This window comes from Pongo pygmaeus, chromosome 18, assembly GCF_028885625.2.
Source record: "Pongo pygmaeus isolate AG05252 chromosome 18, NHGRI_mPonPyg2-v2.0_pri, whole genome shotgun sequence".
In the NCBI taxonomy this organism is placed as follows: domain Eukaryota; kingdom Metazoa; phylum Chordata; class Mammalia; order Primates; family Hominidae; genus Pongo; species Pongo pygmaeus.
Genome location: NC_072391.2, coordinates 12,254,472 through 12,282,067, shown reverse-complemented (window position 1 = coordinate 12,282,067; position 27,596 = coordinate 12,254,472). Strand labels below are relative to the sequence as shown.

The 27,596-nt window shown below is 47.8% G+C and overlaps 1 protein-coding gene across 3 annotated transcripts in view; it reads left to right on the top strand.

The window, feature by feature from the left end:
- The window catches only part of EMP2 (epithelial membrane protein 2), a 52,535-nt gene extending 41,702 nt beyond the window's left edge, over positions 1–10,833 (top strand). For all 3 annotated transcript variants that reach the window (XM_054455166.2, XM_054455167.2, XM_063655320.1), the window contains exons 4-5: positions 963–1,109; positions 5,948–10,833. In XM_054455166.2, coding sequence (XP_054311141.1) covers positions 963–1,109; positions 5,948–6,135 — 335 coding nt within the window. In that variant the 3' untranslated portion in view covers positions 6,136–10,833. The remainder of the gene's footprint in view (positions 1–962; positions 1,110–5,947) is intronic.
- Positions 10,834–27,596: the final 16,763 nt, after the last annotated feature.

Below are 27,596 nucleotides of genomic sequence, written 5' to 3'. Positions count from 1 at the left end.
ATTTTAGAGTTCAAGACCAGCGTGAGCAACATAGCGAGACTCCATCCCTAGAAAAATTTTTTAAAAATTAGCCAGACATGCCTGGAGTCCCAGCTACACAGGAGGCTGAGGCAGGAGGATCACTTGAGCCCGAGTTCAAAGCTGCAGTGAGCTATGATTGCGCCACTGCACTGCAGCCCGGATGTCAGAGTGAGACCCTTTCTCAAAAAATATATATATATCCCCATTTTACAGGTGAGGAAACTGAGGCCCACGAAGGTAACCCATGTGCAGGACGCCTTCCCTACACCACATAGCTTTCTACACATAGCTTCACTGTGACCTGCCCCTGTGTGACACCCTCCACCCTAGGCCTCCCTTCTCCACTGAAACTTCTCTGTACTGAGACCCAAACCTTCATACCCCAGTCTCTGTTAAGGCTGACCTGAAAAGAAAGGAGCTTTCCTCCTCTTTGTAAGTAGTGACTGTGAAGATCAGCCTCCGATACCTACAGGCTGTTATGGAGTCCACAGAGCGCTTCACAAGGTCACAGTCCCGTGAGCCCTGAGTCCATGAGAATCCCTCTCTAAAATGTAGACCCCCAGGACCCCATCCTGATTTCTGGAGTCAGAATCTACCACGTTGGAACCTGAGATTTGTACTTCAAAAGATTCCCCTGTCCATGAGCCAAGCATTTGGGATCTGTGACCCAGACCAGGAAGAATGCAGAGCAGGTGGTTCTTGCCTCATCTTCCAGATAAGGGGGCTGAGGATTGTCCGGTCAAATGGACACTGGAGGTGAAGGGCAGGGGGTCTGGAAGACTCCTTGGCTGCCCTTGTGCTCAGACCGTGTAGACGACCGCCTGAACCCCTGCCTGTTTGCCTCCTGTCACCCCTACTCTGGAGCTGCCACGGTCACTGTGCACCCCGCAGTGCCGGCTGGCCAAGGTCCTCAGTCCTGTGCCCCCACCCTTTTCCCGCAGAGTACTCCACGCTGCAGGCGGTCCAGGCCACCATGATCCTCTCCACCATTCTCTGCTGCATCGCCTTCTTCATCTTCGTGCTCCAGCTCTTCCGCCTGAAACAGGGAGAGAGGTTTGTCCTAACCTCCATCATCCAGCTAATGTCATGTAAGTACATCAATGGGCTTCCTTAACAAGGGGCTTTCTGGAATAAGCAGTCCCTTCCCAGCCGCCAGGAGGGAAGACAGGAGGAGGGAGGATTTGGAAAGGAGAAATTGGCAGCCGTGCGGTGCTGTGTGCCGGGGTGTGTGTGTGTGTGTGTGTGTGTGTGTTTGTGTGTGGGCGCATGCATGCTGTACCTCAGTGGGACGTTTATATTCGGGAGTTTGGATTGAGTTGGGAGTCCAGGGAAGGCATCCTGGAGACATGAAGCCAGAGGATCTGGAGAGTGAGTAGGAGTCGCTGTCGACAGTGTTCTATCTCAGTACAGAGAGGAGGGAACAGTGTCCTGGGTAGAGGGAACAGCATGACGGAAGCCCTGTGATGGGAGGGACGGAGAGCTGCCCAGTGGGGCTGGAGTGCAGTGGGAAGTGAACCAGCAGGGCAGGCAGGGCCACGCCCCATGGAGTCTTGCAGGCCATAGAAAGGATTTGGGGTGTTTGTTCTCAGCTGATGGGAAGCCATCAACAGGTTTCAAGTTGGTGGGTGACAGAGGTGCCCACGTTGCACCAGGCCTGTGCTGGCTGCAGGGGCTCAGGAGATGAACGAGGCACGGCCTCAGTCCTGGAGGAACTTGGAGAAAGCAGAGGTCTCAGAGCATTTTTTTCTGCTTAGGAATTTTAGCAAGGCTGAAGTCAGATCAGAAGTCAGAAGCCACACCATGATCATTTGTTGTTTCTCAGTGATGATTTAAAGCTTTCTGATGACAAAATGCAGACGTCCCTTCTAGGGTGCTTTCCAATCAGGAGTTAACGAGTGGCTTGATGAAGGCAAGAAATCTGGGTGTCGGAGCCACCTTAGGCTGCTTAGCCCTAACCACTGTAACTACCACCTCCTTCCAGCCCTCTACCTCCCGGGCTAGGGTCAAGTCCAAACCTGCCATGCCCTCAGGATGACCATGAGACGTGTCATCAGTGCAGTGCAGTGACAACTTGTTCTAGTTTGCCTGGGACCATCTGTTTTAAAACTGAAAGTCCCGTCCAGGTGCAGGAGCACTTTGGGAGGCCCATGCAGGAGGATTGCTTGAGCCCAGGAATTCAAGACCAGCCTGGGCAACATAGTGAGACCTCCTCTATACAAAAAGAAAAAAAATTAGCCAAGCATGGTGGAGCACACCTGTAGTCCCAGCTACTTGGGAGGCTGGAGTGGGAGATCATTTGAGCCTGAGAGGTAAAGGCTGCAGTGAGCTGTGGGGTGCTGTACCACTTGTATTAGTCCATCCTCAAGCTGCTAATAAAGACATACCCGAGACTGGGTAATTTGTAAAGGAAAGAGGCTTAATGGACTCACAGTTCCACATGGCTGGGGAGGCCTCACAATCATGGCAGAAGACAAAGGAAGAACAAAAGGGCTTACATGGCAGCGGGAAAGAGCGCGTGTGCAGGGGAACTCCCATTTATAAAACCATCATATCTGGTGAGACTTACTCACTACCACAAGAACAGTGTAGGGCGACCGCCCCCGTGATTCAGTGTTCTCTACCTGGCCCCGTCCTTGACATGTGGGGATTATTACAATTCAAGGTGACATTTGAGTGGGGACACAGCCAAACCATAGCACCACTGTACTCCAGCCTGAGCGATAGAGTGAGACTCTGTCTCGAAAAAATAATAAAATAAAATAAATAGAATAGAATAAAATACAATATAAAATAAAAACACTGAAAGTCCCGCATCCTAGGAAACCCCAGTCCAGGGCAAAGTGGGGTGGTTGGTCACACTCAGCGTCCCCTCCCCTTGGGGCACTTTTACTGGACAGCCAGGTACCACCCCTTCTAGGTACAGGTGGAGAATGAGAGTGTTTTCAAGTGCAAAAGACTCCAGAGGGTCACTTGATCTTGAGAAACCCCCAAGTCCACCACAGTCCTTCCGGGGACCTTTCTAAAGCGCAGACTCCCAAGGCCCCAGCCTGCCCTCTTGAATCAGAATCTGCTGGGTTAGAGCCTGGGGATTTCTACTCCTGTCCCTGAGCCAAGCTTTGGAGAGCAACGAGCCAGAACAAATGAGGCCTAAAGGGAGAACGCGTTCTTCCCAAGGACCCCGGGCGAGGTAGTCAGGAGGTATCTGATCCCCCTCCTTTACTGTCTCTGTATCTGCCAGTTAGAGGCATGGACCCACCACCCTCACCGACCCCATTAGAGGCAACTGAATCCTGTCATTTAACTTGGGGTGGGGGGACTTGGGTGGTTACTCTGTTGCCCGGTCTGAAGTACAGTGGCGTGATCATGGCTCACTGCAGCCTCAGCCTCCAGGGCTCAAGCAATGTCCCACCTCAGCCTCCCAAGGAGCTGGGACTACAGACATGTGCCATTATGCCTGGCTAATTTTTGTAGAGATGGGGTTTCACTATGTTGTGCAGGCTGGTCTCACAATCTGCCAGCATCAGCCTCTCAAAGTGTTGGGATTCCGAGCATGAGCCACCGCACCCAGCTTCTGAAGTTTATTTTCTGTTATTGTCTATGTTTTTCTGTTGATTTGTAAGGCCACTTAGTCAAAATTGATTACCCTAATATATATATTTAGGAATTTTATATATAAATTTTCATATATATATGAAAATTCCCCCGTATTTTAATATGAAAGTCACGTCTTCCCATTTTCCTTCCATAGCATCCCGTTCTCCCCAACTCCTTTGGCCATTTTCTGGTCCAAAGACCTGGCCCTCCCTGTTCTGCTTCAAACTGCAGAGTGTTTAATGCTGTATTAGGCAGGGATCTTTAGACGCAAGCAGCAGATACTCTAACTCATGTGAGAGATGGGATTCTGGGGGTAGCCTGCAAGAATCAAAGGAAAAGCTGAAAAACCAGGTCTTGGAAAGAAGATCCAGGCACCAGCAACTGACAGGCAGCGGCTCCAGGGAGGTGCTGTCAGAATCAACGAACCCTGACAGGGTCACTGTTTAGATTCAGGTTTCCAGGAGTGAAAGTCTGATTGGTGGAGATGGTCTACGTGCTTGGCCCGTGGCCAGAGAATGTCTGAGCATCTTGAAGGATAGTCCCACCAAAACTGCCTGGCCAGGAGAGGGATAGGTCCTCCAAGGAAAACCACAGCACCTAACCTCATCTTACCTCTAATGTCTGTAAATATTGAGACAGCAAGTATTTCTTTTTTTATTTTTTGAGATAGGGTTTTGCTCTGTCGCCCAAGCTGGAGTGCAGTGGTGCAACCTTGGCTCGCTGCAACCTCCGCCTTCCGGGTTCAGGCGATTCTCGTGTCTCAGCTTCCCAGGTAGCTGGGACTACAGGTATGCACCATCACACCCAGCTAGTTTTTGTGTTTTTAGTAGAGGTGATGTTTTGCTATGTTGGCCAGGCTTGTCTCGAACTCCTGGGCTCAAGTGATCTGCCCACTTCAACCTCCCAAAGTGGTGGGATTACAGGCATGATCCACCACACCCAGCCAAGGACCACAAGTATTACAATTAGGGTGCTTTTGGCCTTATGTAAGAGAAAATCGAATTAAGTGTGACTTCAGCCACAAAGATAGTTACTATTTTTACATAACAAGTACTCTGGAGGTAGAAAAGTTTCTAGAGCTGATTTAGCAGTGTCTGCGTCAAGCACTTCCACTCATTCCATCCTTCTGTTCTGTCATCTTTAGTGTTGGTGTTGACCTCTTCGTGGCTCCAAAAAGTCTGCTGCAACTCCAGACGTTTCATCCTGCCCCGACAATATTTAAAGCAGTCAGCAAGAGAAAGGAGAGCAATTTAAAAAAGACTTCTCCTCCCTCATCTCTCTCTTTTCAGGCAGTCATATTTTTCTTTTTTTTGAGAGGAAGTTTTCGCTGTTGTGTGGGCTGGAGTGCAATGGTGCGATCTCGGCTCGCTGCAACCTCTGCCTCCTGAGTTGAAGCGATTCTCCTGCCTCAACCTCCCTAGTGGCTGGGATTACAGGCACCCACCACCACGCCCGGCTAATTTTTTGTATTTTTAGTAGAGACGGGGTTTCACCATATTGGCCAGGCTGGTCTCGAACTCCTGACCTCAGGTGATCCACCCGCCTTGGCCTCGCAAAGTGCTGGGATTACAGGCATGAGTCAGCGTGCCCGGCCCAGGGAGTCATATTTTTCACTGAAGGTTTTCTGTGGTCAGAACTGGGATACATACTGACCCATCAGCTATAACAAGTAAACAGGAACCAGATTGCCAAGAAGAAGATTGGCAAACTATGGCCCATAGGTCAAATCTGGCCTGCCACATGTGTTTGTAAATAAAATCTTATTGTAACACTGCCACTATCATTCATTTTTGTATTGTCTATGGGTGATGTCATGCTACTGTGGCAGACTTGTGTGACTATGGTCCACAGAAAACCTAAACTGCTTACGATCTGGCCCTTTACAGGGTACGTCTGTGGACCTCTGGCTTAGCCAATGATGTTTACCCTCTGGGTTGGTGATGTGGCTGCCCAAACAAAACTGGGTTTAGTTAGCAAGAATGGGAAGCAAAATAGCTACAGGGTAGGTGACAATATCCTTCCACAAAATATCAGTTGTAATTTTTCCAATAGACTAAAATAAATACCTATTAATAATAAGAGCTTAAGGCTGCACGCGGTGCCTCACGTCTGTAATCCCAGCACTTTGGGAGACCAAGGCAGGAGGATTGCTTGAGCTCAGGAGTTCAAGACCAGCCTGGGTGACATGGCAAAATCCTGTCTCTACAACAAAATAATAGTAAATAAAGAATAAAAGCTGAAGTTTGTCTTCAACTCTGGCCGTATGCCCCTGGGGTACCCAGGGTGCACTGTGGTCCATGATTTATTCAGAATCTACCTTTCTTCCTGACAGGTCTGTGTGTCATGATTGCGGCCTCCATTTATACAGACAGGCGGGAAGACATTCACAAGAAAAACCTGCAGTTCTATCCTGTGACCAGAGAAGGCAGCTACGGCTACTCCTACATCCTGGCGTGGGTGGCCTTCGCCTGCACCTTTGTCAGCGGCATGATGTACCTGATACTGAGGAAGCGCAAATAGAGTTCCAGAGCTGGGTTGCTTTTGCTGCAGTACAGAATCCACATTCAGATAACCATTTTGTATATAATCATTATTTTTTTGAGGTTTTTCTAGCAAACGTATTGTTTCCTTTAAAAGCCAAAAAAAAAAAAAAAAAAAAAAGAAAAAAGAAAAAAAAATCCAAAAGAGAGAAGAGTTTTTGCATTCTTGAGATCAGAGAATAGACTATGAAGGCTGGTATTCAGAACTGCTGCCCACTCAAAAGTCTCAACAAGACACAAGCAAAAATCCAGCAATGCTCAAATCCAAAAGCACTCGGCAGGACATTTCTTAACCATGGGGCTGTGATGGGAGGAGACAAGAGGCTGGGAAAGCCAAGTCTCTGGGGATGTGCTTCCTATGGGTTTCAGCTGGCCCAAGCCCCTCCCGAGTCTCTGCTAGTAGTGGGTGGAAGAGGGTGAGGTGGGCTTTAGGGGAAGAATGACAGCTTCCTGAGAGGTTTAGCCCAAGCTCCAAGTGAGAAGCAGGTGTAGTCCCTGGCATTCTGCCTGTATCCAAACCAGAGCCCAACCAACCCTCCGGTATTGGGGTGGGTCAGAAAAAGTCTCACCTCAATTTGCCGACAGTGTCACCTGCTTGCCTTAGGAATGGTGATCCTTTACCTGCGTGCCAGATTTAGACTCACCTTTAGGCAAAACCTACAGCACCCCCCATCACCCCAGACCTACAGAATCAGAGTCTTCAAGGGATGGGGCCAGGGAATCTGCATTTCTAACATGCTCAATGGGCAACGCTTCAGATGCGTTGAAGTTGGGGACCACGGTGCCTGGGCCAGGTCAGCAGAGCTGCCTCATAAATGCTAGGATGTTATCATGTGGAGATGGGGAGGTGAATGTAACCCCCACAGCAGGCCAAAACCTTGGCCTCCATCGCCACAGCTGTCTACATCTAGGGCCCCCAGACTCCATTCCTGAGCCATGTGAACTCATAGACACCTTCAGGGTGTGGGGTACAGCCTCCTTCCCATCTTATCCCAGAAGGCCTCTCCCTTCTTGTCCAGCCCTTTATGCTACACCTGGCTGGCCTCTCACCCCTATTTCTAGAGCCTCAGAGGACCCATCCACCATTCATTCATTCATTCATTCGTCAACATAAATCATGACTTGCATGCGTGTGCCAGGCACAGGGGATATACCCTCTCGAGACAGTCTCCTCCTAGGGCTCATGGCCTAGTGGAGGAGACAGATTAAAACTTAATTAGAAAAACTGGCTGAGTGCAGTGGCTCACACTTGTAATCCCAGCACTTTGGGAGGCCGAGGCGGGTGGATCACCTGAGGTCAGGAGTTCAAGACCAGCCGGTGCATGCCTGTAATCCCAGCTATCAGGTGGCCGAGGCAGGAGAATCACTTGAACTGGGAGGTGGAGGTTGCAGTGAGCCGAGACCGTGCCACTGCACTCCAGCCTGGGTGACAGAGCGAGACTCCATCTCAAAAAAAGAAAAGAAACTAATTACACACTGTGATGGAGGCTGCAAAGAACACCACTAAGAATTCAAAATCAGCTGGGTGCGGTGGCTCATGCCTGTAATCCCAGCACTTTGGGAGGCCGAGGCAGGTGGATCACAAGGTCAGGAGTTCAAGACCAGCCTGGCCAACATGGTGAAACCCCGTATCTACTAAAAATACAACAAAATTAGCCAGGCGTAGTGGCAGGTGCCTATAATCCCAGCTACTTGGGAGGCTGAGGCAAGGAGAATTGCTTGAACCTGGGAGGCGGAGGTTGCAGTGAGCCGAGATTCACCACTGCGCTCCAGCCCAGGCAACAGTCTGAGACTCCGTCTCAAAAATAAAATAATTCAAAATCGAGGCCTGTGGCATGGGAGGGAGCCTGCTTTACATGTGCCTATTTTTAAATGCTCCTGGAGGCATTTAGGCATTTAGATTAGTCTAAATATAGCTTCATTCAGTTCGTGCAGATGACATTTATTGGGCAGTACCTGTCTGTGTAACACCCAGAAAACATGTCTGTGGAGGGGCCCATGGTCCCGACAGTAAATGTGGTGAGAGGGTCCCATATAGCCGGAGTTTTCAAGCTTTAGGGGTTCCCGTGCCGCTTGGGACGGGCTGATTCAGCGGGTCTGGGTGAATGATTTCCAGGTGATTTTAAGACTGTGCTGAGAAATAGGGCTTTTGGGGCCTTGTCCTTCAGGATCAAAGCATGATGTGCTGTGTGGCAATGCAGGCCACCCAGGAACCATCCCAGGAGATAAGCTCTTTGCACCTCATTGTCTTTGTCTGCTTATGTTGGAGCAGGATGCTGGGGGCTGTCCTGGGATGGGGTGTGGGACCTTGTGCTATTTAAATACTTTTGCACTTGACCTTCTGCTGAGTGGAGTGATGGTTTGCCATCAGCTCAGTTCCAGTGGAGCTGAAGAGACATCTGGTTTGAGTAGTTTTAGGGCCACCGTGGACATCTCTTCAATGCAGGACTGGCTCTTTCCATCTACTCTTTCATTCATGTGTCTTTGACAGACAGTATTAAATGTTTACCATGTTCCAGGCATGTGTGAGGCTCAGAAAATACAGGAGTGAGCAAATCCAGATATCCTCCCTGCCCTCATGAAATTTGGAGTCTATGAGATAGGACCCCCTCCCTATGGAGAAGCCACCAACGCAGTACAGGGTGACCGGGGGCCAGAGACAGGACAAATGTCACCTCCTGCCTCCATGAGATACTGTCACTAGTTGTATTGTGGGCAAGAATGTGGTTTACACCCCTAGGGTTAACAGGATGCTACCCAAGCTCATGGAGGAAGTTGAATCTTAAGTTCCCTTGAAACTTTCTACCTTGGTGGCTTTTCTATTATTTTCTTTCTTTTTTTTTTTTTTTGAGACTGACTTTTGCTCTTGTTGCCCAGGCTGGAGTGCAGTGGCACCATCTTGACTCACCACAACCTCTGCCTCCGGGGTTCAAGTGATTCTCCTGCCTCAGCCTCCCGAGTAGCTGGGATTACAGGCATGCGCCACCACACCCAGCTAATTTTTGTACTTTTAGTAGAGATGGGGTTTCTCTATGTTGGTCAGGCTGGTCTCGAACTCCCGACCTCAGGTGATCCGCCCACCTCAGCCTTCCAAAGTGCTGGGATTACAGGCATGAGCCACTGCGCCCGGCCTTCTATAATTTTCTGGTAGTCACAATGGAAACAAACAAAACACCTTAGAACCAGAGATCGACCCCCTCAAGCAATACATCAATTCCCTTCACAAGAAACGTCAGGGCTATGTGAGTATCTGTGTTGAATGCAGTCTGAAATGATCCTGTGGATTTTCCCGGCTGGTTGCCACTACTGTACATTCAGTGCCCACATCCACCTGTGCCATTAAGCTTTTTTGAGACATGAGAGATGGCTCTTCCCTGCTGTATGACATGCATTTGGGAAGTTGGAAAGAAATGACAACATCAGGGAGAAAACATCCGAGCTTCTTACCTGTAGGTAGAATTAGCCCTCACTTGGTGCTTATTACCAGTTATTCAAGAACAATAACAACAACAAAATTAGTCGACATCCAAGAAGCAAATATTAGGACCAAAGATAGCATCAACTGTATTTGAAGGAACTGTAGTTTGCGCATTTTATGACATTTTTATAAAGTACTGTAATTCTTTCATTGAGGGGCTATGTAATGGAGACAGACTAACTCATTTTGTTATTTGCATTAAAATTATTTTGGGTCTCTGTTCAAATGAGTTTGGAGAATGCTTGACTTGTTGGTTGTGTGAATGTGTATACATATATATACCTGAATACAGGAACATTGGAGACCTCCTCACTCCCACACACTCTGCTATAGTTTGCGTGCTTTTGTGCACACCCCCCATGAACAGGCTGGCGCTCTAGGACTCTCTGTGTTCACTGATGATGAAGAAACCTAGAACTCCAAGCCTGTTTGTAAACACACTAAACACAGTGACCTAGATAGAAGCTGTATCATAGTTTAAAATCTGCCTTGTGGGATGTTACTAAACTCGCTAATAGTTTAAAGGTTATTTACAATAGAGCAAGTTGGACAATTTTGTGGTGTTGGGGAAATGTTAGGGCAAGGCCTAGAGGTTCATTTTGAATCTTGGTTTGTGATTTTAGGGTAGTTAGAAACTTTCTACTTAATGTACCTTTAAAATAGTCCATTTTCTATGTTTTGTATAATCCGAAACTGTACATGGAAAATAAAGTTTAAAACCAGATTGCCCAGAGCAAGACTCTAATGTTCCCAACGGTGATGACATCTAGGGCAGAATGCTGCCATTTTGAGGGGCAGGGGGTCAGCTGATTTCTCATCAAGATAATAATGTATGGTTTTTACAGTAAGCAATTGATAAATGGACAGTTTATCACTGGACAATCTCCCTCTGCTTCTTTAATGGGGCCAGCTTTGCAGCCCTGCAGCCTGGGTAGTCGCACACAATTCCATGCATCCATGCTTGGGAGAATGATCTGCTAGTGCCATTTTAAATTATTTTATATAGATTTCTTGTAGAGACAGAGTCTCGCTATGTTGCCTACGCTGGTCTAGAACTCCTGGCCTCAAGAAATCCTCCTGCCTCGGCCTCCCAAAGTGCTGGGATTGCAGGTGTGAGCCACTCACTGTGTCCGGCATAAAGTAGAATATTCTTACAAGAAATAAATATTTTGTAGTCATGGAGAAGAATGCTCCTAAAATGTATGTATTCGTTCATTCATCCATCCATTCACTCATTCTTTTATAGAGGGGGAGTCTCGCTATGTTGCCTATGCTGGTTTTGAACTCCTGGGCTCATGTGATCCTCTCACCTTGCTTCCCAAAAGCGTTGAGATTGCAGGTGGGAGCCACTGCGCCCGGCTTTAAAGTTCTTCGTATTTGAACAAGCAGCCCCATATTTTCACTTCTCAGGGATCCCCACAAATCACTGATCCATTTCGTTAACCTTCCTGTTCATTGTTACTAGATCGTGTTCTTTCATTTCATTTGTATTTAATAAAGACCTCTGCTTTAAAGGATGAGGTCATGATGAAATGAGACTATCTTCTACCACATACTCTGCTGAAAACAGAAAATTTCAGACAGAGAAGGAGAGAGAGAGAGATCCCTTTAACTTCTATCTAAGGAATGCCAAAGGTAGCAAAAGCTATCTTTGTATCTTGAGAACACTCATTTCCTTACTGTCACACAAGGTTTGCAAACTAAAATCTTCAGAGGCTACTGTCTGCCTTCTTTGCGTTTCTAGATTGGATTTTTTTTTTGTCCATGTGGCTGGAGGATGGTGATCATCCCAGAACACTCAATTTCATATTTGTTCCATTCAGGAAATCAGCCTCTCATTCATTCATTCATTCATTCACCAAATATTTGTGTAGCTGTAATGGTACAAGCATTGTGCTAGGTGTAATGGTGACATCCTGTGCCTTTGTCTCCATTACATACTAGGGACTTTTGGGAGGACATGATTGAACCTTTACCACCCATTACCAGGCCATAAGGAGCCCCAGCTGGACACGACTGAGATCACAACACATCACCCATCGCCCTGGAGTGGGAGCTGCCTTGATGAACTTAGTCCCTGCCATGATCTAGATAATATTAGTCTCAGTTTCAAGTTTCCAGGGCTAGATTCTGATGGGTCTGCCTTGGGTAACACACTCACTCATCATCGCCCCAGTACTTGGCTGGAGTCAGGAGTGAAATCAAATTATGCAAACATGAGGGTCTGGGTGCAGTGGCTCACGCCTGTAATTCTAGCGCTTTGGGAAGTGAAGGCAGAAGGATCACTTGAGGCCAGGAGTTTGAGATCAGCCTGGGCAGCACAGCGAGACCCCATCTCTATAAAAACTAAAAAATTAGCTAGGCATGGTGGTGTGCTCCTGTAGTCCCAGCTTCTCAGGAGGCTGAGGTGGAGATCGCTTGAGCTTGGGAGGTCCAGGCTGCAGTGAGCTGTGATCACGCCACTGCACTCTAGCCTGGGTAACAGAAACTCTGTTTCAAAAAATAAAAATTCTTATACATTCGTGAAATGAACTAACCCCTTCCCAAGAATGATCTAACCTGAAGTCTCAACCAGTTTCCACTTCCGGCTCCTAGTCCAGGGCGATGGGTGATGTGCTGTATCTCAGTCGGGTCCAGTTGGGGCTCCTTATGGTCTGGTAATGGGTGGCTAAAGGTTCAATCATGTCCTCCCAAAAGCCCGTAATATGTAATGGAGACAAAGGCACAGGATGTCACCACAAATTGTCCCCTTGGAAAAAGGAAAGGCAGAGAACCAACGTCCAGTGGCCACAGGTTCATTATTGGTCACAAATACCAGGAAGCCCCTTCCCTGGTGGGAGGGAGACTTGTGGCTGCTCAATCTGTTGCTCTTGGTTCTGCTTAGTGGAACCATCTCCCTCATCCACTGTCCCCTGTGGTCAGATTTAAGATGGGTAGTGTGGAGCAGATCCTTTCTTTCTCCTTCCTTCCTTCCTTCCTTCCTTCCTTCCTTCCTTCCTTCTTTCTTTCTTTTTTTTGAGACGGAGTCTCACTGTCTCCCAGGCTGGAGTGCAGTGGCGCGATCTCGGCTCACTGCAAGCTCCGCCTCCCGGGTTCATGCCATTTTCCTGCCTCAGCCTCCCGAGTAGCTGGGACTACAGGCGCCCAGCACCACACCCGGCTAATTTTTTTTTTTTTTTGTATTTTTAGTAGAGATGAGGTTTCACCGTGTTCGCCAGGATGGTCTCGATCTTCTGACCTCGTGATCCGCCCGCCTCTGCCTCCCAAAGTGCTGGGATTACAGGCGTGAGCCACCGCGCCCGGCCACACAAAGCGTGCATTGGCCGGGAACTTTCTTTCTTCCTCTGGGTGTGAGGCCTAGTGTCTCACAGGTAATTTTCAGGGTTGTATAGTTACAGGCTCTTCTCAGTCACAGATGGGGTTCCTTTGGCCATGCAAGATCTTGTCTCGACCCAATTTCTTTAAGTTTTTTTTTTCAAAGCACAAAACATTTATTATCACAGAGATTTTGACAGTCAGGAATCCAGTAGTGGCTTATCTAGGTAGTTCTGCCTATGGCTTTTATGTGATGGGCCTAATTTGAGCCTCAGAATTCCTGGCCCCATGCCTCTGAGCTTTACTGCAGCCTTGAGGCAATAACTGCAAAGCCCTTCTAATCTGAGCTATCTCTCTATGCCTGTCCCTCTGTCTGATGAAAAATGCTAACGTATCTAGCATATCTTTTGCTGGAATCCCATACATCTTATCTTCTGCTTAGCTTTTTGCCGCCACACTATTGATCCTTAGTTTATAGCAGGGCTTAGCAGATTACTGCTTTTATATGGTTTACAAGCTGAGAATTTATTTTGTGTTCTTAAAAAGTTGTGAAAATAGCTGGGCACAGTGATTCACACTAGTAATCCCAGCACTTTGGGAGAGTGAGACGGGAGGATCACTTGAGCCCAGGAGTTTGAGACCAGCCTGGGTAATACAGCAAGATGCTGTTTCTACCAAAAAAAAAAAAAAAAAAAAAAAAAAAAAAAAAGCTGTGAATTGTGGCACAGGCCTGTGGTCCCAGCTACTTGAGAGGCTAAGGCAGGAAGATTGCTTGAGCTTGGGAGGTGAAGGCTGCAGTGAACCGTGATCTTGCCGCTGCACTCCAGCCTGGGCAACGGAGTGAGACTCTGTTTCATCAAAAAGGAAAATAATGTTTTAGGCTGGGGCAAGTGGCCCACGCCTGTAATCCCAGCATTTTGGGAGGCTGAGGCGGGTGGATCACTTGAGGTCAGCAGTTTGATACCAGCCTGGCCAACATGGTGAAACTTCATCTCTACTAAAAATACAAAAATTAGCCAGGTGTGGTGGCAGGTGCCTGTAATCCCAGCTACTTGGGAGGCTGAGGCAGGAGAATCATTTGAACCAGGCAGGTGGAGGTTGCAGTGAGCTGAGATCACACCACTGTACTCCAGCCTGGGCAACAGAGCAACACTCTGTCTTTAAAAAAAAAAAACATTGTAAAATAATGCAAAGAAGAATATACAACAAAGACTTTATTTGGGCTGGGCGTGGTGGCTCATGCCTGTAATCTCTGCACTCTGGGAGGCCGAGGCGGGTGAACCACCTGAGGTCAGGAGTTTGAGACCAGCCTGGCCAACATGATGAAACCCCATCTCTACTAAAAATACAAAAAACTAGCCAGGTGTGGTGGCGGGCGCCTGTAATCCCAGCTACTAGGGAGGCTGAGGAAGGAGAATTGCTTGAACCTGGGAGGCGGAGGTTGCAGTGAGCCGAGATCGCGCCACTGCTCTCCAGCCTGGGTGATAAGAGCGAAACTCTGTCTCAAAAAAAAAAAAAAAACCTCATGTGGCCTGCAACACCTGAAATAGGTACTATCGGCACTTCATAGAGGAAGTTTGTCAACTCCTGGTCTAGCACTTGACTTGTCTATTTCTATAACTCTCTAAATCTTTGGATTCTCCATCACTGTAGATTGCAGGCTTCAGGCAGAAGGAATCTTAGGAAAGCCACATTTTCTTCCATTTTGCCATTGGACCATGTATGACCCAAGATTTACTTTTTCTTGTTGGATCTTACTGAAGGCTCTAAGAAGTTGAACTTGCCAACATCCTCATATATTTCTACAGTTTCTCCTGATACTACAACATCCACAGGTTCATGGTTGGTGTAAAATAGGTGACAGTTTGAACCAGGCTTCAACTATGGCCCATGGGCCACATCCAGCCCACCACCTGATTTTGTGAATTAAATTTTATTGGGACACAGCCACACCCACTCATTTACATAGTGTTCATGGATGCTTTCCGAAGCAGAGTTGGGTAGTTCCGATAGAGACCATATGGACCACAAAGTCTGAAAAATTTACTATCCGGCTCTTTCCATAAAAAGTTTGTCAAACCAAATGTTTTGCCATAGCGTGACAAGGGTAACAGCTTCCCAGCCTGAATAACAGGATCTCCACTGCCCTCTGACCTGCCACTGCCATTCAGCCAATTCCACGTGAGAGTGTCTGTTGCTTGCAGCACTAACATAAGCTACCAAACTTAGTATTAGTCAAGGTTCTTAGTTGCAAGCAATAGTGACTCTGGCTGATTTAAACAGAAAAGAAATTTATTAAAGGGAAAGCTAGTTGTGCCCAGGCTTGAAAGCATGCGCCAAAGCACCCCAAGTTGCCTCAGATCGTTCCACAGAACAATTTGGTAAGAAAACCACTGCTGTCAGGGCCGGGCACAGTGGCTCACGCCTGTAATCCCAGCACTTTGGGAGACCAAGGCGGGCGGATCACGAGGTCGAGAGATCAAGACCATCCTGGCCAACATGGTGAAACCCCATCTCTACTAAAAATACAGAAATTAGCTGGACATGGGTGTGCAAGCCTGTACTCCCAGCTACTTTTGAAGCTGAGGCAAGAGAATCGCTTGAACCCGGGAGGCGGAGGTTGCAGTGAGCTGAGTTGGCACCACTGCACTCCAGCCTGGTGGCAGAGCGAGACTCAGTCTCAAAAAACAAAAAACAAACAAAAAAAGAAAACCACCGCCGTCACCACAAGATGGTACGGTTTGCAGCCAATATTTGCACCTGTGCTATCCCTCCTTCTGTGGATTGGGAGCCTGGCATGGTGCCTCTGACTGGTGAAGCCTGGATCACGTGACCATGTCCTGGCTGCAGGGAAGGCTGGGAAATGATGAGCAGCCATCTTCAGTTTACATCACGGTGGTTAGTTCTGCAACCCACCAAGACTCAGAAGGAAGGGAATTCCCCAACGGAGGAAGGAAGTTCAGATGTTGGGCAAACAAAATATCAAATGTCTACTAAATCCTATCAGAAGCCTAGTTCCCTGTCTACCCACAGCTAATTCCAAACTATATTCATCCATATCACACCTACATATTCTTTGCTATATTATGTACAGTCTGCACTGTTGTTACATACTTAGCTTTTTTTTTTTTTTTTTTTTTTTTTTGAGACAGGGTCTCACTCTGTCACCCAAGCTGGAGTGCGGTGACAAAATCATAGCTCACTGCAGCTTCAACCTCCTGGGCTCAAGCAATCTTCCCGTCTAAGCCTCCCAAGTAGCAGGGACCATGGGCGTGCACCACCACACCAGGCTAATTTTTTATTTTTATTTTTGTAGAGATAGGGTCTTGCTATGTTCCCCAGGCAATCTGGAATTCTTGGATTCAAGTGATCTTCCACCTTCGCCTCCCAAAGTTTGTTTTTTGTTGTTGTTGTTGTTGTTTTTTGAGATGGAGTCTCACTCTGTCACTCAGGCTGGAGTGCAGTGGCGTGATCTTGGCTCATTGCAACCTTCACCTCCCAGGTTCAAGCAATTCTCCTGCCTGAGCCTCCTGAGTAGCTGGGATTACCGGCATGTGCCATCACCTCCAGCTAATTTTTTTTTTTTTTTTTGAGACAGCGTCTTGCTCTGTTGCCCAGGCTGGAGTGCAGTGGCACGATCTCAGCTCGCTACAACCTCTGCCTCCCAGGTTCAAGCGATTCTCCTGCCTCAGCCTCCCGAGTAGCTGAGATTACAGGCACCCACCACCACTTCCAGCTAATTTAGTAGAGACAGGGTTTCACATTGTTGGTCAGGCTGGACTCGAACTCCTGACCTCGTGATCTGGCTGCCTCGGCCTCCCAAAGTGCTGGGATTACAGGCGTGAGCCACCACACCCGACCCACCCCCAGCTAATTTTTGTATTTTTAGTAGAGATGGGGTTTCACCATGTTGGCCAGGGTGGTCTCAAACTCCTGACCTCAAGTGATCTGCCCATCTCAGCCTCCCAAAGTGTTGGGATTACAGGCATGAGCCACCATGCCCAGACCCAAAGTGTTTTACATGTCAACATGTAGTACGAATCTCTACTCCTCCCTCAAAACATGTATCTCAAAATTTTCCTGCTTCCAATGCATTTGCTTCATGGCCAGGGGAAGCCAAGCGTCCAGAAAGTGGAAGAGCGGGTACTGCTACCACCCCCTAGTGGTGGCGTCTGACAACACGGTAGAGCAATAAAACATTGAAGCAAAGATACCAATTGCACATCCAACTTAGCCAAAACCAACGCAGTTGATAAAAGCTAATGTGTACAAATCCTGATTAGAGTTAAATCGTTACTGCTAGAACATGGCTATGTACCTATTTTCATTTATCTCAATTTATTAATATATAGCCATGGGATTAGCCATGTGATTTTTGTACTTTTTTTGTTAGTAGAATATTACTACATTGAGACAGATTTACAGTTTGCAATGGAATATCAGTGTAGAAATGACTATACTTGCATGAGAAAAAGAATATATTTTCAGTACGAACCTATTATGAACTCTTTATTCGTTCATTTATTTATTTATTTTTGAGACAGAGTCCTGCTCTGTTGCCCAAGCTGGAGTGCAGTAGTGAGATCTCAGCTCACTGCAACCTTTGCCTCCCGAGCTCAAATGATCCTCCCACCTCAGCTCCTGAGTAGGTGGGAGGATCACAGGCACATGCCACCACGCCCGGCTAATTTTTGTATTTTTTTGTAGAGACGGGATTTCGCCATGTTGCCCAGGCTGGTCTTGAACTTCTGGGCTCAAGTGATTCCCCTGTCTCAGCCTCCCAAAGTGCTGGGATTACAGGCATGAGCTACCGCACCCGGCCTTGAACTCATCTTAAATAGGTGTATTATGAGAAGTCTTTGTGAGTGTTTTCTTTCAAAAGTTTCTTTCTTTCTAAAGTTTTTCTTGTAAGAACTCCATATTGTATACCTGTAGGGCAGAGTTTTGCAGCATCAGTACAATTGACATTTGGGCTGCAGAATTATTGGTGGGGACTGTCCCGTACACTGTAGGATGTGTGGCAGCATCCCTGGCCTTTACCTACTAGATGTCAACAGTGCACCCCACCCCCCACCACTGTTGTGACAACCAAAGATATCTCCAGACATTGCCAAATGCCCCCTACAAGGGGTGGGGACAAAATTGCCTCCAAGGGAGAGCCACTGCTGTTGGGTCCTGTATACACCAGGAAATATGGTGATTGGCAACCATGATGGTGGGGCTACTTGGGGGCTGTTGGAAATTGCCCTCCAAAGTGATTGGCCTAGAGTAGCTCACACCCATTTGGAAGGAAAGCCAATGACAGTCTCCCCCACCAGGGCCCTTGTTGTCTCTCTGAACACACGGGAGAACAGCACAGGATGTTCCCCATCCCAAAGCTGAAACGGCACATTTGCTCAATATTTGCCATCAGCTAGAACAAACAGACCAGAGGAACCAGGAAGAAACGGCTTCCCTGTGTTTGTAGAAGGACAATAGTGTAATTTCAGCAGGGTCTTGAACACATATGAGGGAAGAGAGGTGTTACTTCACCTTGGCACAGGGTTACTTTAAAGCACAGATTTTTTATGGTTATTTTTTATTTTTTTGGCCAGGAAGGGAAGTTCAATTGCTGTGGTCTGTCATTGCCCCGTCCAGAAAGAAATGATGGCAAGCCAGATGTGGTGGCTCATGCTTGTAAGCCTGGCACTTTGCGGGACTGAGGCAGGAGGATTACCTGAGCTCAGGAGTTCAAGACCAGCTTGGGCAACGTAGTGAGACCTTGTCTCTACAAAAAATTTTAAAAATTAGCTAGGTGAGGTGGCACACACTTGTGGCCCCAACTACTCAGGAGGCTGAGGTGGGAGGATCGCTTGAGCCCAGGAGATTGAGGCTGAAGTGAGCTGTGACTGTGCCACTGCACTCCAGCAATAGAGCAAGACACTGTTTCAGAAAGGAAAGGAGGCCGGGTGCGGTGGCCTGCAATCCCAGCACTTTGGGAGCCAAGGCAGGTAGATCACTTGAGGTCAGGTGTTTGAGACCAGCCTAACCGACATGGTGAAACCCTGTCTCTACTAAAAATACAAAAAAATTAGCCAGGCACGGTGGCGTGTGCCTATGGTCCCAGCTACTTGGAGGCTGAGGCAGGGGATTCACTTTAACCCGGGAGACAGAGGTTGCAGTGAGCCGAGATGATGGCATTACACTCCAGCCTGGGTGACAGAGTGAGACTCCATCTGAAAAAAACAAAAAAAAGGGGGGGGGGAGGGAAGGGGAAGGGAGGGGAGGGGAGGATAAGGGAGGGGAAGAGAAGGGAAGGGAGGGGAGGGGAGGGGAGGGGAGGGGAAGGAAGGGGAAGAGAAGGGAGAGGAGAGGAGGAGAGGGGAAGGAAGGGGAAGAGAGGGAGGGGAGGGGAAGGGAGGGGAGGGGAGGGGAAGGAAGGGGAAGAGAGGGAGGGGAGGGGAAGGGAGGGGAGGGGAGGGGAAGGAAGGGGAAGAGAAGGGAGAGGAGGGGAGGGGAGGGGAAGGAAGGGGAACAGAAGGGAGAGGAGGGGAGGGGAGGGGAAGGAAGGGGAAGGAGGGAGGGGAGGGGAAGGGAGAGGAGGGGAGGGGAAGGGGAAGGGAGGGGAGGGGAGGGGAAGGAAGGGGAAGGGGAAGGGGAACGGGAAGGGAAGGGAGGGGAGGGGATGGGAGGGGGAGGGAGAGGAGGGAGGGGAGGGGAGGGAATGCAGGGGAGGGAAGGGAGGGGAGCCCTTTGGGAGGCTGAGATGGGAGGGTTGCTTGGGCCAGGAGTTCAAGACCAGCCTGGGCAACATAGGGAGGCCCCCATCTCTACAAAAGTTTTAAAATTGGCTGGGTGTGGTAGTGTGCGCTTGTAGTTCCAGCTACTCGGAAGGCTGAGGCAAGGGGATCCCTTGAGCACAGGAGTTTGAGGCTGCAGTGAGCTGAGATCATGCCGCTGAACTCCATCCAGACTGGGCAACAGAGTGGGACTCTATCTCAAGGAAGGAAGGAAGGAAGGGAGGGAGGGAGGGAGGGAAGGAGGAAGGAAGGAAGGAAGGAAGAAAGAAAGGGAAGGAGGGAGAAAGACAGGGAGGGAGGGAGGAAGGGAGGGAGGGAAGAAGAGAGGAAGGAAGGGAGGGAGGGAAGAAGAGAGGAAGGAAGGAAGGGAGGGAAGGAGGAAGGAAGGAAGAGGGGGAAGGAGAAAGGAATGAAGAGGGGGAGGGAGTGAGAGAGGAATCAAGGGAGGGAGGGAGAAATGAAGGAAGGAAAGAAGAGAGGGAGAGAGAGAGGAAGGAAGGAAGAAAGAAAGGGAGGGAAGAAGAGAGGGAGGGAGGGGGGGAAGGAGGGATGAAGAGAGGAAGGAAGGAAGAAAGAAAGGGAGGGAGGAAGAGAGGGAGGGAGGGAAGGAGGGAGGAAGAGAGGAAGGAAGGAAGGGAGGGAGGGAGGAAGAAAAGAAGGAAGGAAGGAAGGAAGGAAAAGAAAAAAACAATGTCACCTGAAACATGGTTACAGAAGTGTTGAAGCTGCTAAAGCGGGGAGGCTGCAAACAGCAGGACTGAATCAGAAGGGTCTTCTGGAGCAGGCGGTGGCTGATCTTGTCACTGGGAGATGAGAGGAGTTGGGGAAAAGCAGCAAGGTGTGCAGTCAGCACGTGGAGCAGCTGCTGGCTTATCCTGTAGGTTTTCCTATGGGATGAATGTGAGGCAGGTTGCTGGGAGTTCCAAGCAGGATTAGGAGCCTTCAGTCTGAACTGCAGACATCCCAACCTCAAGAGTTGCCTCCAGGCCAGGCGTGGTGACTCACACCTGTAATCCTGGCAATTTGGGAGGCTGAGGCGGGCGAATCACCTGAGGTCAGGAGTTCAAGACCAGCCTGGCCAACATGGTGAAACCCCATCTCTACTGAAAATACAAAAATTAGCCAGACATGGTGGCAGGCGCCTGTAATCCCAGCTACTCAGAGGCTGAGGCAGGAGAATCCCTTGAAACCAGGAGCCAGAATTTGCAGTGAGCCGAGATTGCACCACTGCACTCCAGCCTGGGTGACACAGTGACTCTGTCTCAAAAAAAAACAAAAAACAAAACAAAAAAAGAGTATTCACACACAAAAAAGAGTTGCCTCCACTCGATGGCAAGGTGTGACCTGCAGGCTCCGCCTCCCTGCCCCATGTGTGAGTTGACCCAGTAACCAGAGCACCTGCTAAAGGACAGGAGACTCCGCCCCCTATGCTCCAGCCTCATCTGCTGAGCTCATTTCCTGGCAGAGGAAGCAGAGAGCCAGAGGGTGATATGGGGCAAGTGCCCACTTAGCAGATTTAGCCAGCAGGTCAACTAACTTTAAGTTTCCCTTGGCTTTCCGTCTCGTTGTACTTGAAAAAGTCTTTGTAATTTGCTGGCTGGGAAAATAGTTGCTTAAGGAATGGTTTATGGATGCTCTGCCTTAGAATCCATGGGGAACATCTTGAGATTGCAGATTCCTGGGCTGCACACCAGACTTGCTGAGTCAGAACCTCAAGGGCTGGGGCCCTGGGATCTGCCATTTTGACAGGCTTTCCAGGGATTTGGATTGAGGGACGTTAGCGATTGCAATTGGGAATACTTTGTAGGATGCTTGATTCCGTAAACTAGGCCAATTAGCTCAGTTTAGGAAGTGGTTATGACCCAGAGCATCGGAGCTTCCTTCTTCCCTGTCAGTTCTCTTCTTTCCCTTTCTAAGCACAATAAACACAGTGGCCCTAAGAGGTGTCTTGAAAATATAATAACAGGCCGGGCGCCGTGGCTCACACCTGTAATCCCAGCACTTTGGGAGGCCAAGGCGGGCGGATCACTTGATGTCAGGAGTTCAAGACCAGCCTGGCCAACACAGCAAAACCCCGTCTCTACCAAAAATACAAAAATTAGCTAGGTGTGGTGGCGGGCGCCTGTAGTCCCAGCTACGTGGGAGGCTGAGACAGAAGAATTGCTTGAATCCAGGAGGTGGGCGTTGCAGTGAGCCAAGATCATACCATTGCACTCCAGCCTGGGTGACAGAGCCTGACTCCATCTCAAAATAAAAAAAATAAAAAAAATAAAAACGAAGAAGAAAAAAAGAAACATCTGAGACAGGGTAATTTATAAAGAAAAGAGGTTTAAGGCCGGGCATGGTGGCTCACACCTGTAATCCTACCACTTTGGGAGGCTGAGGCAAGCGGATTACAAGGTCAGAAGTTCGAGACCAGCCTGACCAATATGGTGAAACCCTGTCTCTACTAAAAATACAAAAATTAGCCAGGTATGGTGGCAGGCGCCTGTAGTCCCAGCTACTCGGGAGGCTGAGGTAGGAGAATCTCTTGAACTCAGGAGGTAGAGGTTGCAGTGAGCCACGATTGCTCCACTGCACTCCAGCCTGGGCGACAGAGAGAGACTCTGTCTCAAAAAGAAGAAAAAAAAGGAGGTTTAATTGGCTCATGGTTCTGCAGGCTTTATGGGAAGCATGATGCTGACCTGTGCTCAGCTTCTGGGGAGGCCTCAGGAAGCTTACAGTCATGGTGGAAGGCAAAGGGGAAGCAGGCATGTCACATGGCCAGGGCAGGAGCAAGGGTGGGGGTGCCACACATTTTTATTTTATTTATTTATTTTTGAGACAGAATTTCACTCTTTTTGCCCAGGCTGAAGTGCAATGGCGTGATCTCGGCTCACTGCAACCTCAGCCTCCCAGGTTCAAGTGATTCTCCTGCCTCAGCCTCCTGAGTAGCTGGGATTACAGGCAGGTGCCAACACCCCCAGCTAATTTTGTACTTTTAGTAGAGACGGGGTTTCACCATGTTGGCCAGGCTGGTCTTGAACTCCTGACCTCAGGTGATCGGCTCCCTTGGTCTCCCAAAGTGCTGGGATTACAGGTGTGAGCCACCACGCCCAGCCACCACACACTTTTAAATGACCAGATCTCACAAGAACTCACTATCACAAGGACAGCACCAAGTGGATGGCGCTGAACCATTAATGAGAAACCACCTGCATGATCCAATCACCTCCAACCAGGCCCTACCTCCAACACTGGGGAGTACAATTCAATGTGAGATTTGGATGGGGACAAATATACAAACGACATCAACACCCCGAATTCCTTCTGGAGAGCTCTCTCTCCCTCCCTGTGGGCAATCTCTTGTAGAGGTCAATCAAAGTGATTTGTAGCATATGACCCAAGGCAGGCCAATCAACTTCCCTCTTTCAGAGCCTCTCCTGGGCTCCCCAATGGGATGCCACAAGGATGGAAACCCAGTAGGTCTTGATTCCTCCAGCACCTGTCTCCCACCAAGTCTCCTGTTCAGCCTCTTCTCTGATTTTCTCCTTGCTGTGTGTTGAGCCTTCTCTAGCCCACAGCAAGATTCTGGGGGCTACCCCATGTGCTTCCCCCAGCCCCTCTCCTGATTAAGTTCTGGTGCTCTCAGCAACTCTGAGTTTTCTGAAGGTTTTCTCTCTCTCTTTTTTTTTTTTTCTGAGATGGAGTCTCACTCTGTCACCCAGGCTGGAGTACAGTGGCACAACCTCGGCTCACTGCAACCTCTGCCTCCCGGGTTCAAACGATTCTTGTGCCTCAGCCTCCCTAGTAGCTGGGACTACAGATACATATCACCACGCCCGGCTAATTTTTTTTTTGTATTTTTAGGAGAGACGGGGTTTCACCATGTTGGCCAGGCTGGTCTCAAACTCCTGACCTCAAGTGATCCTCCCGCCTCCACCTTTCAAAGTGCTGGGATTACAGGTGTGAGCCACCACACCTGGCTGAAGGTTTTCTCTCTTATTCCATGACTGCATCCTGCTGCAATGCTCTGGAAACCTTCGTCCTGTTTTATATTTTCACAGGGAGCAGAAAAGAATTGAGGTTTCCTATGTGATTTATTTGGCCACATTCAACTTAGTCCATCAGATAAGCTGTGTCATCGTTGACTATATAGGCTACATGGCTTCTATGGTTTCATTGAGATTTGAACACTTTTCCACTTGTGTTGGATTTTCAGCTTAAACTAATTTATTTTAATCGACGTCATTCAATTCCAATTTTATAAAAGGATGAACGCACAACGGAAAAGAGTAGGGAACATTTTGCCTGATAAGAAAATCCACCAGCAAGGATGTTCGGCTCTAAGCAGAACTGAAGCTCTGGAATTAAGAACACAGCCAAGGAAAAGCTTTGGACTCTGAGTTTAAAGAAGCTGACTGACTTGTAAGGCAATTCCAGGTAAGATGGGTGAATCAAGTTAAGAATCAAAAGCAACTGAGATCAACGTGGAAGCCTGGAAGGTAAGGGCCATATTTTATCTAGATACTAGCTTAGAGACTTGCTACATTGGCATTATATTTTAAGTATGTTATTTAGTAGTATTGTGAAATCAACTGGTTTCAACATTGAAAAGGATAAAAATAACTTATGAAAACAAAACGGTTTTTTTTTTTTTTTTAAAAAAGGATAAGGTGCATGTTTAATTTCAATTGCAGAAATGAAAGGAAGAGACACTCCTGCCACCTGGTGGGCATTTATCCAAATTGTTTGTTCAGGTCTTTTAGGGGTGAAATTTGTGTCGTTGAATCTAGGTTGAACACACAAACCTTCCAGCCCCAGCAGCAGTTGGGTTTTATTTCCTTCCCCTTGACCTGGGATCTGTACCTTTCTGTTTCCAATTAAGGCCTTTATAAACGAAAGCAACCTGGTTTGGCCAGATAAAAGTTCATGTCTCCTTGCCAGTGTCCTCGTGAACTGTATCACACTGCTCTCTGGAAATCTCGTGTGTGTACTTTTCACTTGTTAACCTCCTGTGTCCCCCACTAGAAGGCTAGCTGCAAGAAGGCAGGGATTCTGTCTGGTCTTGCTGTTCATGATAGTGCTTGGTACACTGCCTGGCATATTGGTTGATAGTTCCCTGATGAACGAAAATTTAACAAATAGGTGAAAACAGAGTTTTGGGTTGCCTGAGTGGCATGTTCCAAGCCTTTACCATATCATAAACCTCTTAGTTCAACTGCTAATAATTTCTTCTGTGTCTTGGGTTACAATCAACCTACCCAAGTTTGGCCTCTATCTTGCTGCAAGAAGTAACTCCTGCCCATAGCTGTACCAGATCAGATTTACACAGAACTCGTTGGCCTGAAAGAAGGCCTCCAATCCTACTACTTAAGTATCCCAAATATCTCTCTGCTTGCTACTCATGGGTCCCACTTTGCAAGCAAGTGGTGGGTGAGTGTCCCTGGCTCATGGGACATTTTTTTTTTTCATAAGGAGATAAGTGGTAGATAAGTAAAATTAGCCCAGTAGGAACTGATTTCAAGCTGTGGAGTGATGATTAGGGTAATTTGTGGGTAGTCCAGAGAATGCCCCATGATCCTAAATAATTACCATCACGTGTTGTTGCCATAGTGGTCAGATGGGTTTGAATTGATCATTGGCTGTGATTAGGGAGTCTCCTGTGCTGACCCATGTCCTCCCATCAGAGGCATCTGGAACATCAATCCTGCAGATTATTCAGATCATTAGGAATTCCCCGTGGAAGCTCAATTCTTTGCTGAATCTGAATAGTTAAACCTCTGTGTTGCAAAAATCAAATACCATCTGGCTTTTGTGTTATCTTGGTTAAATCCAGTCAATCCCAGCTTCTTCAATGGCATTTATGATATTCTGTTCCCCCAAATCCAGAGAATCATAACTGGGTTAGAAACAGTTTTATTTAATCTTGAGTGTAGAAAGATTGTTTTCATAGATCAGACAGCATTTACCTCCATCAGAGTAAGAAAAAACAATGTCCAGGTGTGTCGTTGCCCCAGTGATCACACAGCATCTGTTGATATGTTCCTTGCTATCAGCCTTATATATCAAACTTACTGTCACCTTTAAAGAAGTTTACTTCATCCAAGCGCGGTGGGTCATGCCTGTAAAACCAGCACTGTGGGAAGCTGAGGTGGATGGATCACTTGCGGTCAGGAGTTCGAGACCAGCCTGGCCAACATGGTAAAACCCTGTCTCTACTGAAAAAGTACAAAAATTAGCCAGGCGTGGTGGCATGTGCCTGTAGTCCCAGCTACTCAGGAGCCTGAGGCATGAGAATCACTTGAACCTGGGAGGCGGAGGTTGCAGTGAGCCAAGATCGTGCCACTGCACTCCAGCCTGGGTGACAGAGTGACGCTCTGTCTCAAAAAAATAAAAAATAAAAAAATAACTTAATGGCATTGGCAAATGGTTGCCCACCCCACAAACCACCTACCCACCCTGGTATCAAAATTATGGGAAATTGTTTCTTTCAAAGAGACTTCAGAAAAATATTGTATCCTGGTATAGAATGGATTGTTATTTCATTGTCTGTATGAAAGGGCCTTGCTTGTTGACCAATATTTGCATTTTAATTAATTTTTGCCCTTTCCCACTATCTAAATAGCAAATCTGTTGTAACTCCTGTGGTTACTGTCTTTTTAGACTTTGCCTGTGTGTTTGGATGTTTGGATTCCAGTAGAGAGGGTTCTTCCCCCGACACAGTTCCACCACTCGTAGTTCAATTGCAGGAGAGGAAAAACTTCATTTATCCTGTTAGATTCTGTGACTGGAGTCTGTAAATTAAACTGACAACAGGTAGATGAACAGGAGGAAAGACATACAAATTTTAATATTTTTACATGCATGGGGGCTTCACATAAAAGGAGCAAAAATGCAAAGCAGTGGTTAGACTTCGGGGCTTATATACCATCTTCCTTTTTTTTTTTTTTTGAGATGGAGTCTCGCCCTGTCACCCAGGCTGGAGTGCAATGGCATGATCTTGGTTCACTGCAACCTCCGCCTTCCGGATTCAAGTAGTTCTCCTGCCTCAGCCTCCCAAGTAGCTGGGACTACAGGCACAAGCCACCACGCCTGGCTAATTTTTTGTATTTTTAGTAGAGACTGAGTTTTACCATGTTGGCCAGGCTGGTCTCGAACTCCTGACCTCAGGTGATCCGCCTGCCTTGGCCTCCCAAAGTGCTGGGATTAGAGGTATGAGCCACTGTGAGTGATCAAAAAAAAGAATTCTTTTTTTTTTAAATTAGTCAGGAGTGGTGGTATGTGCCTGTAGTTCCAGATACTCAGGAGGCTGAAGTGGGGGGATCTCTTGAGACCAAGAGTTGGAGGCTGCAGTGAGCCATGATTGTGTCACTGCACTCTAGCCTAGGTGACAGAGACTCTGAGAAAGAGAGAGGGAGGGAGGGAGGGAAAGTCTGGGTTCCTAGGGCTGGTAGGTTGTGGAAAGATGACTAGGAAGTGGTGGGTAAGGGTTGTTTAGTAATGTTTGTCATGCCAACTCATCTCTGTGCCAGTCACCCTGCTATGGAATAGAGAAACATCTTTACATGGGGAATTTCCCTGCTTTTAGGCAGAAAGGGAGTGGGTAGAGAGCTCTTTTTGTCTGCAGTTTCTCAGTTGCTCTCAGCTCAAAATAATCCTTAGGCCAAAGTGGCCTGTTTTGGGGTAATGTATTCTGATCCCCTTCAACACCAATAGAAAATCAAGGTAGATGCACACCCCTCCTCCCAAAGTCTCATGAGGGTGAAAGGCAGGAACTGAAAGGATTATATTTGTCTTCCTTATAGGGCTCTTTCTCTCTGTCTCTCTCTCTTTTTTTTTTTCTTTGAGGTGGAATCTTGCTGTATCTCCTAGGCTGGAGTGCTCACT